Below are 18,495 nucleotides of genomic sequence, written 5' to 3'. Positions count from 1 at the left end.
TACTCCACCAAGAGTAGGTGGTGGTGGTGATGTTATAGATTTTTTTTGAAGAGACGTGGTAAAATGAGTTTAGAATTAGAATGTCAGTTCATATTTTATACAAAATCTTGTTTAGCTCCCTCTGTTGATAAACCTGTGGGAACAAAGAAATTTAGAAGTTTGGAAGAGTTGGTCGTGGACATAGGTCTATTTGAATAAGGTCAGGTGAGATACGTTTAAAGATTCACCTCAGTTGTACTTTCATAAACAGTGAAAACCCACTTCCTCCTAGACCTATTCCAACACCACAATTAGAAACCATAGAGGAAGCACTGTCCGTCCCCAAAAAATCTAAAAGTGGTATTTGTTATAATATTTTAAATGATAATATAGGGTTTCCACAGATAAATAAATTGAAAAATTGAAACTCACTGAAATTTGACTCTTACATTCCGGAAATATCCTATTAAATGTAGCCAGGAGCATTTGAATTGGATATAGTGTGGAAACCTTGAGGGTGTGGTGATATTTACTCACTACAGAACTCTGAACAATATTAAAATATTTACTTATGGTTAATTCTGGTATGCATATAAAAAGTTCACATGCCAAAACAAAAAGATGTCACAAAAGGCAAACTCCCAGAGCGCCGGAACCCACTCCTACTGTAACATCCGCTGACACATTTGATCAGGCAGCGCAGTCAGTCGTTAATAATCAAGAATGTTTAAATAAAATTTTGTCCTTAATTCACACTGAAATGGTTGCCCAACGGTCTCAAAATTCCCAACTCACTGTTGGATTTTCAAACCATTTGAATAATACAAACAACATTCTTATTGGAATTCACAACGCTCTGGTGCCTGTTGAGTGCAGAATTGTTCCTACAGATAATGTTGTTTCTAGTCCAGTTGCCACTTCAACTGAAGTTCCATTTTCTAACCCTTAAGACATACCTATAATATTGTTTTATGCCTATGTCAAAAAAATCAAGACTACAAATTACTTAATACCTTTCTCTAGATTTCAGGTGGGTGTTTTCTCTTATTTAATTTTATTCATTTTCACATTTATCTCACTTTTTAATGTTGTAAATTATTTAAAATAAACTTTTCAATACTGCTCCTAACTCTCATCAGCTGTTTGATGTTGTTCTCGGTTTTTTTATTCACAAGACGTCTCCATCTATCCACATTTTAATTTTCTCCAAAATTGGCGCCCTTTTTGAAATTATTACCCTTTTCATCTTTTTAGAAATAAATATAGATCAAAATAATAATTGATTATTTCTAAATAAATTATGATTTATATATTTAACTAAATCGATACCTTTATATCAATGTTCGAAAACAAAGCTTGCAGCATTTATAAGCTGGTTTAAAAAATTAGGCGTTAGACAGACAAACGAAAATATCCTATGAACCCTACCATTTTATTAGATCCACAGAGGTCTCTCTAACTTGTGACGTAGTACGACCCTGTGCACGTCGAGAATTTTCTCTTTTGGTCAAACTAAGAAAAGCGATCGCCTCGATACGCTGAATGCACCCCATTTAGATGCAAGCTATAAATACTATCGTAAATAAATATTTTCGCGTAAGTAAGTGGTTTTTTTCTGCAATATTTATCCACGGTATGACGTATTTCTGGCTTTCAACAATATTCTACTTTAATTTTATATTGTCTAACGTTTTTCCATTATTTTGATTAAATAACCACAAATGAAATACATATCTTACGGCGTATATTGATATAAATACCAAATTTAAATTGATAAGATTAGTTAGAATAATTATTGTAATTAGGGTTTCTGGGATATTTTTAATACGAATACTTTAGCAGATAACTGGATTTTTACTGTAACGGCAGATACGCTTTGCGCTTATCTGACAAATATAAATTAATTTCATGGATTATCTGTTTTTTAAATTGTTACTTTAATCCTATTTTAGTGTGGCTTTCTATTGACTTGGTAGAACTGAGCCATTTTTTCCATACACACAAATTTAAAAGGATTAAAAAAACATTTAATTAGATGTCTCAATTTAGTCAGTATAGAGACAGATATATTTGCACCTATTTTCCTATTCGTTTTCAATATCCGTTGTCGCGTCGGTTACCGAAATCAGATAAAAAACGAAACAAAAACCAGATAGCCGTAGGTCGTTTAAAAAGGAGGCAAGGAGCCAGAAGAATCACGTTGTTTATCGGAAATCTATATTATAAAAACCACTTCGTCGTCGTCGTCGTCGTCGTCGTTCGAGCTTTTGGTTAGTCATTAAGGGAGGCGAAGGCGGGCCAGCGAGGAAAAAACGACCCGCGGAACAGAGGGAAACCGACACTACGTTTACATGCAGGCGGATAGAACTATCTAAAGTAGAACGTTCTTCGCAAGAGCGATCTAGCAGCATGTAAACAAGCTGGAACGATAAAACAAGGTAGACCAGCGCACTTAGAACGATCTAAGAAATACATGTAAACAGCTTGGATCGTTCTTGGAAAGAACTTCAGGGGGTTTAGAGGTTTTTTTCTTCCTGTTTTCTATGATAAAATTAAAATTTGTTACAAAATAAAAATAAATTATATTCTAAGCTCTATTCCACAACTAAACATTGACTAAATACCTAATTAAAATTATATTTGAATTTAGCTGGTAACTTACACCTTAGATTACTTTTAATGTGTGACAATGAACAAGAATATTGTCTTGATTATTAAGCGTGGCTTGTTGCGCATACCAGCCCAGTAAGTGACAGAAATAATAACTCACGAATTTAAAGTACCGAACAGTAATTTATTGATTAATCATGTCTACTTCGAAAGACCATGATATTTATAGAGAAAATCGGAATGTAAAAAATGAAGTTTAGATAACAATCATCTTACTCTGCGATTAAAAAACACATGACAAATAATAAAAACGTGTAGTTGCGAACATCCCGGTGTCCCTAAAATCTCATTTTAACTATTCAGAGGACTTATCATTATTCCATTGGTAGTAAGCATAATTTATTGATGGGTCGCTGCCGCAAACGGTCATTTGTCTTGACGGTGACCACTTCTACACAACCGTCTGCGCCAGGATATATCTCCGGTATTCTGCCCAGCCTCCATTTGTAAGTTTCATCTACGCCAAAAGTACTGAAGGATTTGTTGTCCCAACAGCCATCGTGTGAGACGGTTTGTTTTGTTAGTCGTTATTTCAGGTTCTGGGATTGCAGTCAAGGTGTCAACAATCCGGGTTTTAAAGCCCCAAGGCTGTCGGGATCAGCTGATAATGCTGACAAGGGTCTAGAATTCAGGCACGCTTCGACTTGGCATAGTAAGGTATTCATCTCTTCGAACGTCTCACGATTCGCCTTAGAAAGAACTTCATTGATCGTACTCCAGCCTCACAGAGACCTCCAAAGGTTGGCGCGCTGGGTGGATTAAAGTGCCAGCGAATACCTTCATTCGATGTCCACTGTGAAATTACACTGCATTTACTCTGTTTTGTCTTGAACTTTAGAAATTTCTGAAGTTCTCGATTTGTATCCGTGGAAGTTGGACCCACAGTCGCTATAGATGTCGGAGCTCTTTCCTCTAAGAGCTGTGAATCGTCTCAAGGCATCTGCAGTCATGTCGCTGACAATTTCAAGGTGAATCGCTCGGGTTACAAAACAAACGAAGAAAGCTACATACGCCTTGAAAGTCCTCTGTCCACGAATTTTCATGAGCTTGAGGAAAATGGTCCGGCGTAGTTCACACCGCTTCGTAAGAAAGCTCGGGCTGGGTTGACGCGTGCTGTTGGTAAATCTGCCATTTGTTGCTGGAGGGTGGTCGCTTTCTGTCGGACACATGGCACGCAACGTCGAATATGAAATCTGACCGCATCTCAGTAGGATGTGCCCCAATCATCAAGGGTTTTCAATGTAGAGGTACACGTGGGGGTCGGCACCGGAAGTCCCCGTTTCCTTCCCCCTTCCCGCAGGTGGCGCGGGGGGTCATTGACCTCCGCAGAGTGGCGCGCGCTGATTGGCTGGCGTGGTAACTACGCGGCGCGGGGACCACGTGGTTACTACGCGGATACTGCGCGCTGATTGGCTGGCGCGGCGCGTGTACTGCGCGATAATTGGCTGGCGCTAAATTATTCAAAATGGCGCTGATTGGTTGGCGTTTTGGCGCGAAATGGGGTCAGTACTCCTTTAAAGGAATTCCCAGGCTCGCTATACTCGGTCCCCGTTTTCCATGTTAAAGTGGTGACAGGTTTGATTACGAGCAGGTGTAGAAATAACTTAGCGGCGCAAATACCTTTAGTGACAATACCGAGAGAATCACCTATTAATTATGTCATCGAATTAAATTGAGTCGCGCATTCGCTGGAAAAATGGCCGCGTTAGTGAACAATCCTTTCGCATAGTCATGGTAGAACCGGTTCATTCATTAAGTAATTAATCATTTTGACAAATTGAATACACCTGTTAATAGGACTGTCACGCGATTATTTTGTTCTTTCCCCTCTTACCTTGCCAGTATATAAGAAATCGCCCAACGGTCAATTTCGCAGAAACGACTAACAGCGCACCCACTCTCCCCGACGACTCAAGAAATGTCTTAGGCAGCCCGAGACGACATTAAGCTCGATTATGACACTCCCCCAACAGCACCAGTGAAGTTGCCCGAAGTATATGCTAGAAAATCAAAAGTCGGCGAAGTAATTAAAAAAAATAAACTTCGACAATTATTCGCTGGGAAAGGGGCTCAACAAGACCAAGAAAAATTAACAAAGAATACCACTTGGCACGATATTGTATTAGAATTCTCCGAGCTCGGAGATTTGGGCGTTAAAATAACGACCTTTGACCAAAAAATATATATAGATATAAGGCGTTACGCCACGCACGTAGCATCCAGTCTTCCGCAACCGACTAAACAGGGTGTATGCGTTAATCTAGCATCAGGACCCCAGCTTAAAGCAGCCTTAGAAGACGTCAAGGACCAAGACGCCGTTTACCTAATTGAGGGTGATAAATTAGAAATTCGCCATAGCCAGGCCACCGGTGACACTTGCTTGACCAAAAATTCTGGTTCCTCATTTGTAAAATCGCTGACCCTATACGGAAGAAGAGACACTCACGACGTCCTGCGGTTATTGAGGGAAGTGACTCAACGCTACGACGAAATTCGTAAATTACAATGACTCAAGAAGCCCCTCTCGATTTAAGTACCAGGTTTCGACCTGAGAACTATTATTCGGTTACTAAAATTATCTCTCGGACTTCCAAAAAATACAAATGTAAAACTTTAGAATTCAAGTGCGAGTTCAAAAACTTGGACGATCTCAACCACGCGCGAATAGAAACCCAATTAAACGAAATTTTCCAATCCTTATTAAACGAAATTAGCGATGAAAATCAGGGTTACAGTCGTATCAGAATAGCGGTCAGTTCGGACGAACTCGAAGAGCCCATTAATTTCCAATTTATGAATCTAAACGAGTTGACGGCCGATAGAATTTTAAGCGGTATCGAGCAGGTAGCCCAGTCCCATAAGAATTTATACTTTGAATCCCCCCTAAAATTCGACATAATTCTTCTGCAAGACACCAATATGAGTGGTAGTCAAAAAAGTATTCGTAACAGGACTATAGAGTGCTTAGATAATTACATTGAACAGGGCAATACCTTTATCCCGATTCGCAATTCTGATAATCTGTGTTTTGCGAGGGCGGTTGCGGTAGGAAAGTGTCTCGCTGACTACCAAGAATTAAAAAATAAAGGCCAATCCAAAAATTTTAATATCCATGATCTAAATTACATTCGTAATGTCAACCATCCAAAACAAAAAAAGCGGCCTTAGCGTTACACAGATTATCAAAAGTTCCCCCAGGTCCTGTTGAAATAAAAGACATTCCTAAATTCCAAAATGTCTTGCCAGATTATTAAATTATCTTACTCGATTCCGATTCCAATTTTGACCCCATTTATTTAGGCCACTTTCAACCCAAACAAATCTTTCTTCTTAAATTAGGAAACCACGTTCACGTAGTGAGGTCTTACGCCGCCATGTTCGGGGGAAAAGGGTACTGTCCATTTTGTTTGAAAGTTTTTACGAATAACAAAGTAAAAAAGCAGCACAATTGCGAGGGCCCCGTCAGCTGTAAGCGGTGTCTCGACACGAATGTTTCCCATACCGAAGCTAGTCAACGTTGCGCCAACTGCTTTTGATATTTTGCGGGGAATACGTGCTTCCAAAAGCATATAGAATTAGGGACGTGCGACAAACTCAAACGTTGCCTAACTTGCGGGAAAGAGTTTGAAGGGGACCACGTATGCGATTTGAAATGTCATTATTGCAAAATTGAACACCCGAAAAATGCATGTTCTGTTCAACCTATCACGTTACCGGAAAATTCCACCAGAATCCTTTACTTTGATTTTGAAACTTTAGTCGACAATGACGAGATTAAACCCGTGCTGCTCATTACCGCTATGCAAGACAGTCCGTACTCTGAAACGTACGATTACCGTACCTTTACCGACTTTAATTGCGTCGAGACGTTTTTAGATTACTTATTGGAGAGTCAGGTCGTTGCAAAAAAGGGTAAGACCAAATATTCAAAGGTCGAACCAGTTTTTAAAAACATTACGTGCATTTCGCATTTTGGGTCTGGATTTGATAGTTTACTCGTATTAAAAGGAGTTCTGACCCGGCCAATAATCCCCGAAGTTATCTTTAAAGGCTGCAAACTTCTCGCGATGTTTCTTTCCAAATACAATATAAGATTTATAGATAGCTTTTCTTATTTTCCAGCCCCTCTCAGAAGCTTCTCCAAAACCTTTAATTTAAGCGAAAGCAAGGGATTTTTCCCGTATTCTTTCTTAAAAAAAGACACCTTAGACTATATCGACGTCGTACCGGAAAAATCCTTTTTCGAAGTAGATAAATTCACCCCCGACCAATTGGCAAATTTCGAAACTTGGTACGACGCCCAAAAATGTACCGTTTTTGATTGAAAAGAAGTGTTGACAAAGTACGCCATTGATGACGTGAAGCTGTTACAGAGGGGTTTTGACCGGTTCAGAAATCTTTTTAGAGAAAAGGTCAATTTCGACATTTTGGCGGGAAAAAGCGTGACTCTACCGGGAGCCTTAACCGATTTATTTTTGAGCCGGTATCTGAAACCAAATACCATAGCTATTATCCCGCCAGCAGGGTACAGGGGCAAGCATTCCGTTAAAGCTCTCAGATGGGCGGCTTACTTGGAGCAAAAAATGCACGTAAAGTTTCAAACAGCGCGATCGTTGGAGGGAGAAAAGTTTTTAGTTCCTTACCACCCCGACATTTACAGCGCTGACCCTTTAATAATTGGGGAATTTTACGGGTGTTTCTGGCACGGGTGTCCCAATCACACTGACCATAATGGGTACAATTACGAACTTAAAGAATCTAATATTAATAATTACTTAAAAACTCTCGACAAAATCGAGTTTTATCGTCAAAATTACCCCAACGCGCGTTTAATTACCATATGGGAATGTGAATGGGACACGTTTTTAAAAGTAACCCCGAAATAAATTCTTTTTGTGACGAGCTGGCTTTCTCCGACCCGATCAATTCGCGAAGCGCTCTGAGGGGCGGGCGCGTTGAAAACTTTTTACTGTATATAGAATTCACCCCCGAGAGGCCGATTAAATTTTACGATTTTAACAGCATGTATCCCTCTGTCTCCATGTCCAAAAATTACCGCTACCCCAAAGGGCTCCCCGAAATCTTAACTAGCAACTTTAAGTACGAACCCGATTTCTATTTCGGGCTTATTAAAGTGACTCTTGTCCCACCCCAAGATCTATATCTCCCCGTCTTGGGCTCCCTGATTGGCGATAAATTAATGTTTACGCTATGCAGAACGTGCGCCCTCTATAATCTAGCCGACTGTCGTCATACCGAGGCGGAACGCGCGATTACGGATACGTATACTACCCCCGAGTTTTATTTATCCCTTCAATATAATTATAAAGTTTTACAAATTCACGAAGTGCAGCATTATCGCGAAACGTTCGACTCCGATTCACCCCTATTTGACGATTACGTCAGAGATTTTTACAAAATGAAAAACCAATACGCTGGTTTTCCTAAAAACGTTGACTCCTTAGCAGAAAAACAAAAATATTTAAACGACTTTTGGGAACAGGACGGGATAAAAATAGGCCTAGAAGAGGTTAGCTCTAACCCGGCTCTCAAAGCGCTTGGCAAGCTTTCCCTTAACCAGCTTTGGGGGCGTCACCTAATTCAATTACGTCAAAATAATAGTTCTTTTATAAATTCCTACGCCGACTTGGTTAAAATTTTAACTGATAAAACGAAAGAGCTGACCGATTTAAAACTCCTAGAAAACGGAATGGCTCTCGTGACGACCAAAGATCACGAAGACCACGTCGCTGCTTATCGTAAAGGTTCCCCAACTGTGGGCATTTTCGTCGACTCGTATGGGCGTATTAAATTATATAATCTTATGGCTAAAATCGGGCCTAATTTGGCCTATGGCGATACGGACAGTTGTATTCTGATACACGATAAGAAATTAGATTTAACTTTATCAAGCAGCTTGGGCGGACTTACGGATGAATATCATAATGACCCCATTAAAGCTTTTACCACGATAGCCCCCAAGGGTTACTCTATCTTGTTCGAATCGGGCAAAATTTTAACCAAGATAAAAGGCGTCACTCTTACTAAAAAAAATCAGACCATCTTAAACTTTGACACGATAAAGCAGTTGGCGCTCGAGAACCGCGAATTAAAATACCGAGTCGAGATTCCCTTTAACGTGAAAAGACAAAAAAACGGGCACTTGCATCTCAGACAAGCCGAAAAACTAGTGGGATTTACGTCGACGAAACGTATATTTTTCAAAGACAGTACTTCTATTCCCTACGGTTATTCATGTCTCTCACACGCCTAAAATTTCAAACTCCCTGTACCTTTCTTTTGGCTGGCCCCAGTAAGTCGGGAAAAAGCCACTGGACTATTAATCTCCTGAAAAATAAAAATTTAATGTTCGACAATCCACCCCAAAAAATTTTATATTGCTACAATCATTGGAACGATCAATTTGACGAATTAAAAACCCTCGCCCCCGAAATTGAATTCCATAAAGGGCTCTTTAGTGAAAAACCCGAAGATTTGTTTGACAAAAGACAAAACAACCTCTTGGTGCTAGACGACCTTTCGAGCGAGTGCTTAGACAACGCGCTGGTATCTGAACTTTTTCGCGTGTGTTCGCATCATCTGAATCTGAGTATTGTATTCTTATGCCAGAACGTCTTTGGTCAGGCAGATTTTCGCGCGACATTTCGCTTAACGCCTCATTTATAGTCCTGTTCCGAAGCCCCCGTGATCCATCACAAATAAAACATTTAAGTCGTCAGATTTTTCCGCATAACCCAAATTTTCTGAGCAACGTTTACAGTTACGTAACGTCGGATAAGCCCTATTCTAACGTGGTTGTTGACCTGCAACAAAAAACTCCCGAATTTCTAAAAGTTAGAACGCAATGCCTCATGGAAGAAGGCCCGATGCTAGTATTTACCGAAAATTAATTATTTTTATTTTATGTATTTATAATTTTTGGTAGAGGAAAATGTATATTATTGTAATAATCAGAATATATAACAAAGTGTTTATTCGAATTTTACGTCATTCTGTAAAATGCCTTTGCCCAGGTCAATTATAGAAAGCCGCCCGTATCGAACTTTATTGAAAAAGGCTTCCCCAAATCAAAGACGATTTTTACTTAAGAACGCCACGCGAGATCAGGTTGGCTCAATCGCGAATATCTGTCATAATATTTACCGCGGAGCTTTACCCGTTGGCGAGAATAAACGACGGCAATTACAACGCTATAAAAAATCTATTAGAAAACTAGGTCAAAGAGATCTCAGTGATCGTTATCGACGAAGAATTCTAGTCTCGCAAACGGGTGGTTTTTGGGGGGCGATTCTGTATTCGCTCATCCCGCCAATCTTGGGTCGTATAATTAATCCGGCGCGATGAAGAAATTTGTCTTGCTACCCGCGGATAGCTATTTATCCGATACCGAAAAATTGCTAAATTTAAAACAAGAACACATGAATAGTATTCTTAACAAATCCGTTCGAGACGGTAGTGAAGTAGAAAAACTACGAGAATATCTGGCAATGTTGGCGCGGTATCTCAGAATTAAAGACTACGACGGCGCTCCAGCCGTTCAAATAAAACCGCCCCCTTTATCTCCTTGTTCGTGTACGTTAGCGCCGATACAGTTAGCACACGGTGCGATCTACCAGCCTCCCGCTGTACCTAACGTTTCATTCGGTAACCCGCCGCTCGCCTCGCCAAGTGTTTTTTCGCCTCCCCAAACGCCAAATCAGCTCCATCAACTATTCGCCACGCCGCCCGTACAACAGGTGCAAAGAGCCGTACAGCAACCTCTCCGCCAACTGGAAATGGCTATTATCAGGCCCCTCCCAGCATCACCGATAAATCCTGGAATTTCTACACCATGGCAGAATGTCTCCGGCATTTCGGGGTTTGACGAAAGTCAATCGCCCGATTACGCCCATAAAACTTTAATTGCAGCCCCACCGCATCTCGTGACGTCACGAAATATTCCATTCAAGTCTGACTTTGCTACCAAAAGGGGAAATGGAGGAACGGCGCTAGCAACGTTTTCACTTCGCCCGCTCGAGCTGAGCTACGTAAATCTCGAAGCGAAACGAGTCTCTATGAATATAGCACGCCAACTTTCAAAGACAGCAGCTATAAGCCTTCGGAATCCACCCTTCGTAATACGACCGAACTTGTTTCCTTGCCTTTCGTAGGACCGCTCTTGACAAGAAAGGAATTGCCAACCCGCCAAGGTAGCAAAGAAAGACGCCGGGCGTATTCTAAAGATCGTGAAATTAATGATTGGGAAATTAATGATTGGGAAATTAATGAATGGGAAAATTAATGTTTTTTTGTAAAACCATGTTTATCAAACACTATTGATTACAAAATCTCTTTTCGTGATTAAATAAATGTACACACAATGCCAATAGCGAAATTACTTCGTTCATATATATTTCATTATTATACATTTTTAAAATTTTCTTAAAGCTTAATCCAGCAGACCTATTTAACAGAAACGAAGCAACGTGCAAACCGCAAGTTTCTTGGTTCATATCTTGAATTATATTTTTATTATAAAACCATTTCTGAGCTAAATGATCCAATTTAAAACCGTAGACATCAAAATGTTGACCGAAAGAACAAAAAAAATCTCCCACGCGTTGTCCTTTCTTTTTTTTAGCACTGACGAAGATTCCTATCCAATGGCTTCCCGGCATGGATGAGTCTTGTACATTGGCCACCAAACAAAAGGACTTTTTTTCGGACAATCTCGAGGTAAAGTATCTTTGGAAAATGTGCCCAGAAAAAAGGTTTGGTTCTCGGGTCGCATTTTAAAAAGGCGTCCAATTGAAAGTATTCATGGCAAAACCCTTTGAATTTCTTCGGGGTAAAATGACCCCAATATTTTCTCGTTATTCTTGTCCTTGATATGGTAGAGTGGGCGGGGTTTATTTATCACCTTCGATAGGGTGAAAACCTCTTTACTCCAATATCCTCTAAATCCCTTACGAAATACTTTGCTGGTTTTTGATATGCGCACGTGATCGCCAATCTTGAATTTCGGTTCCTCTCTTTTCGCTTTCTTTCCAAATAGTTTTTGCCAAACAAGATGCTCATTGGCTAAGGTTACTTCGCTAGGTCTAAATCCCGTCGTGCGATGAACGCTGTCGTTATAGGACTTTACAATTTTTGGTAGTTCTTTTATAAATTTTTTCCTTTACTTTTGGTAAGAAATCTGTAAATTTTATTTTTAAGCGTCCTATTCACTCTCTCGCATACGCTGGTTTTTTATCGCCGTAACAAACGAAATGCTTAATCCCCTGGTCCTTGAAATAGCGTTGCACTTTACGATTTAAATATTCAGAGCCTTGATCAGTATTAATTTTCAAAGGCTTACGTCGTTTGTGGATTTTTTTGAAAGCAGCTAAGATATCGCTCGCTCTCTTGTTTTTTACGAGAATAGCGAATAAATATCGGGACAGAATATCTATATTAGTAAGAATATAATTAAATTTATTAATATTTTTTAATTCGTTTAACTCGATTAAATCAGCCTGGTGTTCTTCGTTCAAGCTCGTGGCATAAGTCCTATTTCTAGGAAAATTAAATTTTCTATCTTTGTGCAACGTATTGGCGTCTGGGGTCAGCGCCCAATCTTTAATTTTTTTCTTGGAAATAGAGGGTAATTGTTCGGATAAACGTTTTAATCCTCCCAGACTTCCGGGATTTTCTGGGTCAAAATAAATAGATTCTATATTCATGTCTTGACAGTTCAAAGTGTGCTACATTATTAAATGAAAGACCAGCAAAGTTTACATTTTTATACATTTTAATGGAAATTTTTAATACATCAGCTCTGATAAAATTTCAGATTCATTTTGCATGATATTATGATATAAATTTTCTACCCCCAGTTTATAGTCGGGAAAGTTGACGTAAAACGCCTTAATTACTTTGTCATAGTTCATAAGGGGTATCGCCATCTTGACACTTTTTTCGAGTCTTTCGCAGAAATGTGACGCGATCGGTTTGCAACTAATGTGATGGGCCAATTGATTATGGCAGGGCAGGTTTGGGCATGCCTCGGTTAACGTAAATAATACACTTTTTAATTCGTCTAAAATAGACATTTTCATTCCTTCAAAAGCGTCTTTTCGGTCAGTTATTTCTTTATCGAGACTCGTACGGATAATCTTAAACGGTCCCAGGCTTCTTTATCCAGGGCGACTCCGTTGGCGGAGGAATACACAACGTCGTAATTTGAATTAGACCCGCGAATATAGCTGCGGATATCAATAATTCTTCCACGCTGACAGAAGAATCCTACCAACTTGACATTGTCCGACAACCAGCTATGAAAACGTATAGCTTCTGTAGTGGTTTTAAAAAATCTTTCAATTTCTTGTTCATAGTTCCAGAGATTCTTCCACACTTTTACGCTAAAATTGACATATTTTCTATGTCCTTGACGGTTAATTAAAATTTCAGGCTCCGCGAGATTCACCGATAAAAAAATGTCGAGTTGGTTGGAGAGAAAATGGGGGCGTGTCATTCTCAAACAAAAGCTCGCGTCGAACTAATCGAATAGAAAACAGGGTAGCTCATTTTATTCGATACTATATATCACCTTTCTGTCCCGGGTAATTAAAATCTCGTTATCAAATTCAAAGTACATTATACACACGACATTAATCGGTAGGGGGTCTTTCAATTGAACATCTAAACGTAGAGACCCCTGTCGAGGAATACTCGTATGATCAGCCGAGGCATTCTGGTCCGGCGACATATCGAAAGTAAAGATCGTGTACCCCTCCTTAAAATTCGCAAAATTTAGATAATTACCCCTATCTTCGGAAGCTATGCCCATTGACTCGAATAAAGCCTGAAAAGGTAAACAGTAATTTGAATTTGCATAATCCATTTGAAAGCCGTCAGGAGGGTATCTATCCGGTCCGACTGACAAAGATAAGTCGGTGATATTTAAATGTTCAAATTTCAAGCTATTTGTGGTCAATGACCCGTTGAAAGCTTCTTCTTTGACAAAAACTACAACTGCCCTTTTTGGTATTTTCCCGAGTATAACGTTATCGCGATTTATGTTTTTAAGACCCTGAGCGATAGAAAAACTTTTCATAATTGTTTGCGTAATGGGATAAATCGCTGGTATTCCGCTTTCTAGCATCCTAGCGTGGGCTAAACTTATCTGCGGAGCCACCTTGACTTTAGTAACGTATAAATACGCCTGTTCTAAAATTAGCTTATAATCTTTTCCCTGCTCTAAAGCTACTATACAAGTTAAACGAGGGCTTCTTACTAAGCGGAATCTTACGGGTAGTTGATTGACAATAAACTTATTCATGTGACAAATATCGAGGGGTAAAAGGCCCATTAACTCAAACGTGGTCGATTCTTTCGTTCGCGCGCATCTCTTCAGCATTCCGTTACGATCATTGTTAAAAGCAGGTTTCCACATGTCTTGCGGGTTACAGGTTAAGTTCATATAATACATTCCATTCTCCAGTTGCGTTTTCTTAGCGTCTTCACCAAAATTCAGCAATTTCGCCAAGTACGCGTTATACGCCGAAAGATTATTTGTAGATTGTACAGACGTGTCACCCAGATAAGCGTCGATTTGCGAAAAAAGAGTTCCAATAAGATTATTCGTGACCCCGACTTTCACTTCAGTGGCTGGTACGTCTGTACCATCGAAATGCACGAGTTTCATTTTTAGTTTGAGCATAGTTTTGGAAAAATCAATATATAAGTCATCAGATGCCGGAATAAAAAATTCGAGAGGGCCATTGTCGGTTAAGTTATTCGTGGGTAGATATCGTATTTCGGTTGTAGCTAATATGTTGGTATTTAACACGGGTCGTTCGAACAAGTCTAACGAACTTAGCATGCCTTCTCGAAGCGCCATTGTTTCTTATCCCAAAAAATCGTCTTTCGTCCTTGATTTTTTCGTTTTCTTTTTCCGTTGTCTAGGAGGCGCGCGTCTCTTACGAGTTCCACTGCCTGACTGGGGCTTACTCATTCTGTCAGCGGCTTTATGTAACAAATTGCTTCCGGCTAATCGTAAATTGTTGCGGATAGCCAATTGCGGATCTACACCGGATTCCAAATCACCGAACATACGCTTTCCGAGACCTAGCGCTTCGCTGCGTAAAGGTATTACCATCGGTGTAATATAACTCATTAATTTCTTAAATATTCCACCCAAACCACGCCCTCTCTGGTAAACGGGGCCGGCAAACACTCGTCCCCCATATTGAGACTTATAGTAACGGAAATAACTGTCACTCTCTGACATCTTTCTTGAAATGAAGTCGAACGACCGTCTTCCCCGCGTTAAATATACAATTTTCTCCAAAATCAGTTTTTAAGTCTATCTCGATCAACTCTAGCTCTCTTGCTTTAACCGGGTAATAGTCTATTTTGTCGTATATAATAGATTTATTACTAGGCTGATCATTGCTCGCTAACGGTATAATTTTCATGAGAGGAGCGAAAGGATCTCCGGTATACTGGGGGTATATTAAATTCGAATATAGATAAAGCGTACTCGCGCCTCTAGATAAATCGGCCGGATAAGTACTGTCGTGACCAACCAGGTCAAAATCGAAATCCGTAAATCCTAATAATTCGCCTTAGCCTTTCTTACTCGATTTGAAGAAAATAGTCACAGCCCCGTGATCAGCTCCTACATGGATTGTGCCATTGGGGTTTATACCGAAATGAACAAGGTTTCTCACGTGATCAGGGATAGTGTTTGACATGGCGTCTAATATTGCTTGAATACTTAAATAAGTTCCAATCGGAATATTACAGTCAACTTCTACGTTGCGTGTAAAAGTCATATCGCGTAGATGATTTTCTTTGATTTCAATATAATTTATATGATTTAAAATTATGCTCCTCGTATCGGGGTTACCGGTTTTGACGGCTGATATACAACCGATTGATATCCCGTGTCATCCTTCCCCTCGAAACATAAAAGTTCTTTCAAAGGTCCGTCAGGAATAAATAACTCGAAATTGGTCTTCTTTTTCTTGGTCGGGTCAGCCGGATTATGTATTGTCGGATCGTAAATCCAATAAAGTCCATCGGGTTTTTCCCAGATTTTGAACGAAATGTAGGCGTCCAGTCCATTTTCCCTTATTCCTTCGTTAATAGCGCGTACAACTTTTTTAACCAGACTATATTTGATGACAAATCCGGCAGTGTCTTTTTCGGCTTCCAATTTAGCGACTTTTAATGATATTTTATAAATGTAAGGTCGTTTTTTTAATAGTCAGCCGCCACCGTTTTTAATTGAAAATTATTAGTTTTATCCGTGATATTTTCCCAGTTGGGAGGCAAAATTACTTCCGACACGCCAACAACAAATTTGTCCGGTAGTGTTATAGAACGAACCAAGTTTACTTTAAAGTTTGACTGAGTATTCGCCAGATAGAGGTCGCTAGAGGCGTTACTCGGTAGAGTTACGTAAAAGTCGTCCATTTTTATAAAAAGAATGACGGTCTCTTATTTGTAGGGGATTAGAACTCGTGACTATTTTAATTTGCTATTTACAAAGTTGTTCGTCCTACCAAGTAAGCTACCGTCATCCCTACTCGAGATTCGTTTCGTTTCCTAGACATTCTCCTTTCATGAAAAGGCTACGCTTTTCCAATCGGTTATGACTAGCGGACAGAAGGCGCACTTGACCGATACACTGTCTGGTAACGAATAAAACCCTTGCGCGGCCAAGTCTGATTTATGTACACCTGGTACCTTCCAATTAACGAAACTCATTAATGGTTTTTTTTTCGAAAGAAATTTTAAAGGAATATCGTAGCCATTTTTCTTCGAAATTTACGTATACAACGAAATCGTCCCAAATAAAAATCTAGAGTTTCCTCTAACAGCGTACTGGGTAACCTAGCAACGGCGCATTCCACGATAAACACCTGCTCAATCAATCAAACCTGTCACCACTTTAACAATGGAAAACGGGGACCGAGTATAGCGAGCCTGGGAATTCCTTTAAAGGAGTACTGACCCCTTTTCGCGCCAAAACGCCAACCAATCAGCGCCATTTTGAATAATTTCGCGCCGGCCAATTAGCGCGCAGTACACGCGGCGCGCCAGCCAATCAGCGCGCAGTATCCGCGTAGTAACCACGTGGTCCCCGCGTCGCGTAGTTACCACGCCAGCCAATCAGCGCGCGCCACTCTGCGGAGGTCAATGACCCCCGCGCCACCTGCCGGAAGGGGGAAGGAAGCGGGGACTTCCGGTGCCGACCCCCACGTGTACCTCTACATTGAAAACCCTTGATGATTGGGGCACATCCTACTCATCTCCAATGTCGAATACCCAGAAGCCTCTCTGAATGACTGATATAAACAGCTGCGATCCGGCATGTAAGTGCCTTAAATGTTCATGAACAAGTATCAGATCTGTTAATTTGTTTCTTCGTTGTGAAATCATCGGATGGAGTCGATCGTTATTCATTTTCGCTCTTCGAATGTGACCTCTAACTCGAAGTAATTCATCTGGATCAAGAAATGCACTTAATTACAGTAATTTACTTTTTGACGGAATTGGTGAGGATGTCTAAAGACATCTTATTTCTTCACTGAAGTCGATTTTGTTTCAGATAACGGACCAGTTGTCCTGTTAGTTTTGGACGTTCGAGTGTTTTTCAGGAATCAATGGATGTACGCCGTAACTCGGAGGAACACGGACACTGATGAGTAATTATCAAGTAAGGACGTTTCTACCTTACCCAGCGTAGAAAGTGCAGGGATAGGTCGAGCTTCAAGTATGCACTCTTCAGTTACGTCTGGAATGACTTAATGGTGGGATTCCGTAGCCTGATTGAGCCAAGACGGCCCATTACACCATAATGAATAATTGTGGAGTTCAACGGTGGACATACCCCTAGAGGCGCAGTCAGCTGGGATGTGTTCACCTTTGACATGATGCCATTGTACTCCAGTGACCGAACCTTGGATCTCTGATACTCGGTTAGCGATAAACGTCTTCCAACGTTGTGGTGGTGAAGCAAGCCATCCCAAGACCGTCATCGAGTCTGTCCAACAGTGAGTTTCTAAGGTGGTTTTCTTAAGTGCGTCATGGATTGTCTTGAGAAGCACGGCGCCACAAAGTTCGAGCTTCAGTAATAACACTTGTTTCAGCGGTGCTACCTTGGTTTTTGCTGCGATCAAATGCGTTTGTACTTTACCATCCTGATTTCTGGTCCGTAAGTATACTGACACAGCGTAGGCCTTCTTGGACGCATCGCAGAAACCTTGGAGACTAAATTCTTGAGCTCGCTGTTGCGAGATGTGACGCTGAATGTTTAATCGTTTGATATTCTTCAGGTCTATCTGAAAAGCCTTCCAATTTTGGTTAACACCATCACGAAGATGATCGTCCCAATCCAACTTGAGTTTCCATAAATCTTGAACTAAGAGTTTCGTTTTGATGATTATCGGGGCTAAGAGTCCCATCGGATCAAAGATCTTAGCTTCTTCAGAAATAATGACTCGTTTAGTTATAATTGGTTTGTCTGTATTTACCGTGACTGAGAACGAGAATGTATCTGTTGCCGGTTTCCATAGAAGACCTAGTGATTTGAAGCATTCGGTGTTATCAAGCGTTAGTGGACCATGGATTTCGCACATCTGTGCAGGTAGTACTGAAAGAAGTTCAGGGTCCTTAGAGGCCCATTTTCGAAGCTTAAATCCGGCTTCAGTTGAGGTATGCACGGGCTCGTTGTTCTAAAAACATGGTTCCCTCTTTGAATGTCGGTCTATTGCTACTGGTGAGTGATAGTTCCCATTGCTTCCTCGATTCGGAATCCAATTTTTCCTTAACTACATGGAGAAGAGGTGCGTCCCA

The 18,495-nt window shown here is 40.4% G+C and overlaps 1 protein-coding gene across 1 annotated transcript; it reads right to left on the bottom strand.

Annotated features, from left to right (window-relative positions):
- Nucleotides 1–17,444: 17,444 nt before the first annotated feature.
- On the bottom strand, nucleotides 17,445–18,278 carry LOC149945182 (uncharacterized). The gene has a single exon (XM_090176416.1). It carries the CDS (start codon nucleotides 18,276–18,278, stop codon nucleotides 17,445–17,447), a length of 834 nt encoding a protein of 277 aa, XP_090032542.1.
- Nucleotides 18,279–18,495: the final 217 nt, after the last annotated feature.

The sequence above is a fragment of the Leiobunum rupestre genome, chromosome 5 (assembly GCF_980474605.1).
Source record: "Leiobunum rupestre chromosome 5, qqLeiRupe1.1.hap1, whole genome shotgun sequence".
NCBI classification, from domain to species: Eukaryota; Metazoa; Arthropoda; class Arachnida; order Opiliones; family Sclerosomatidae; genus Leiobunum; species Leiobunum rupestre.
The sequence above is the reverse complement of the archived record's forward strand: the minus strand, read 5'-3'. Positions and strand labels throughout refer to the sequence as shown.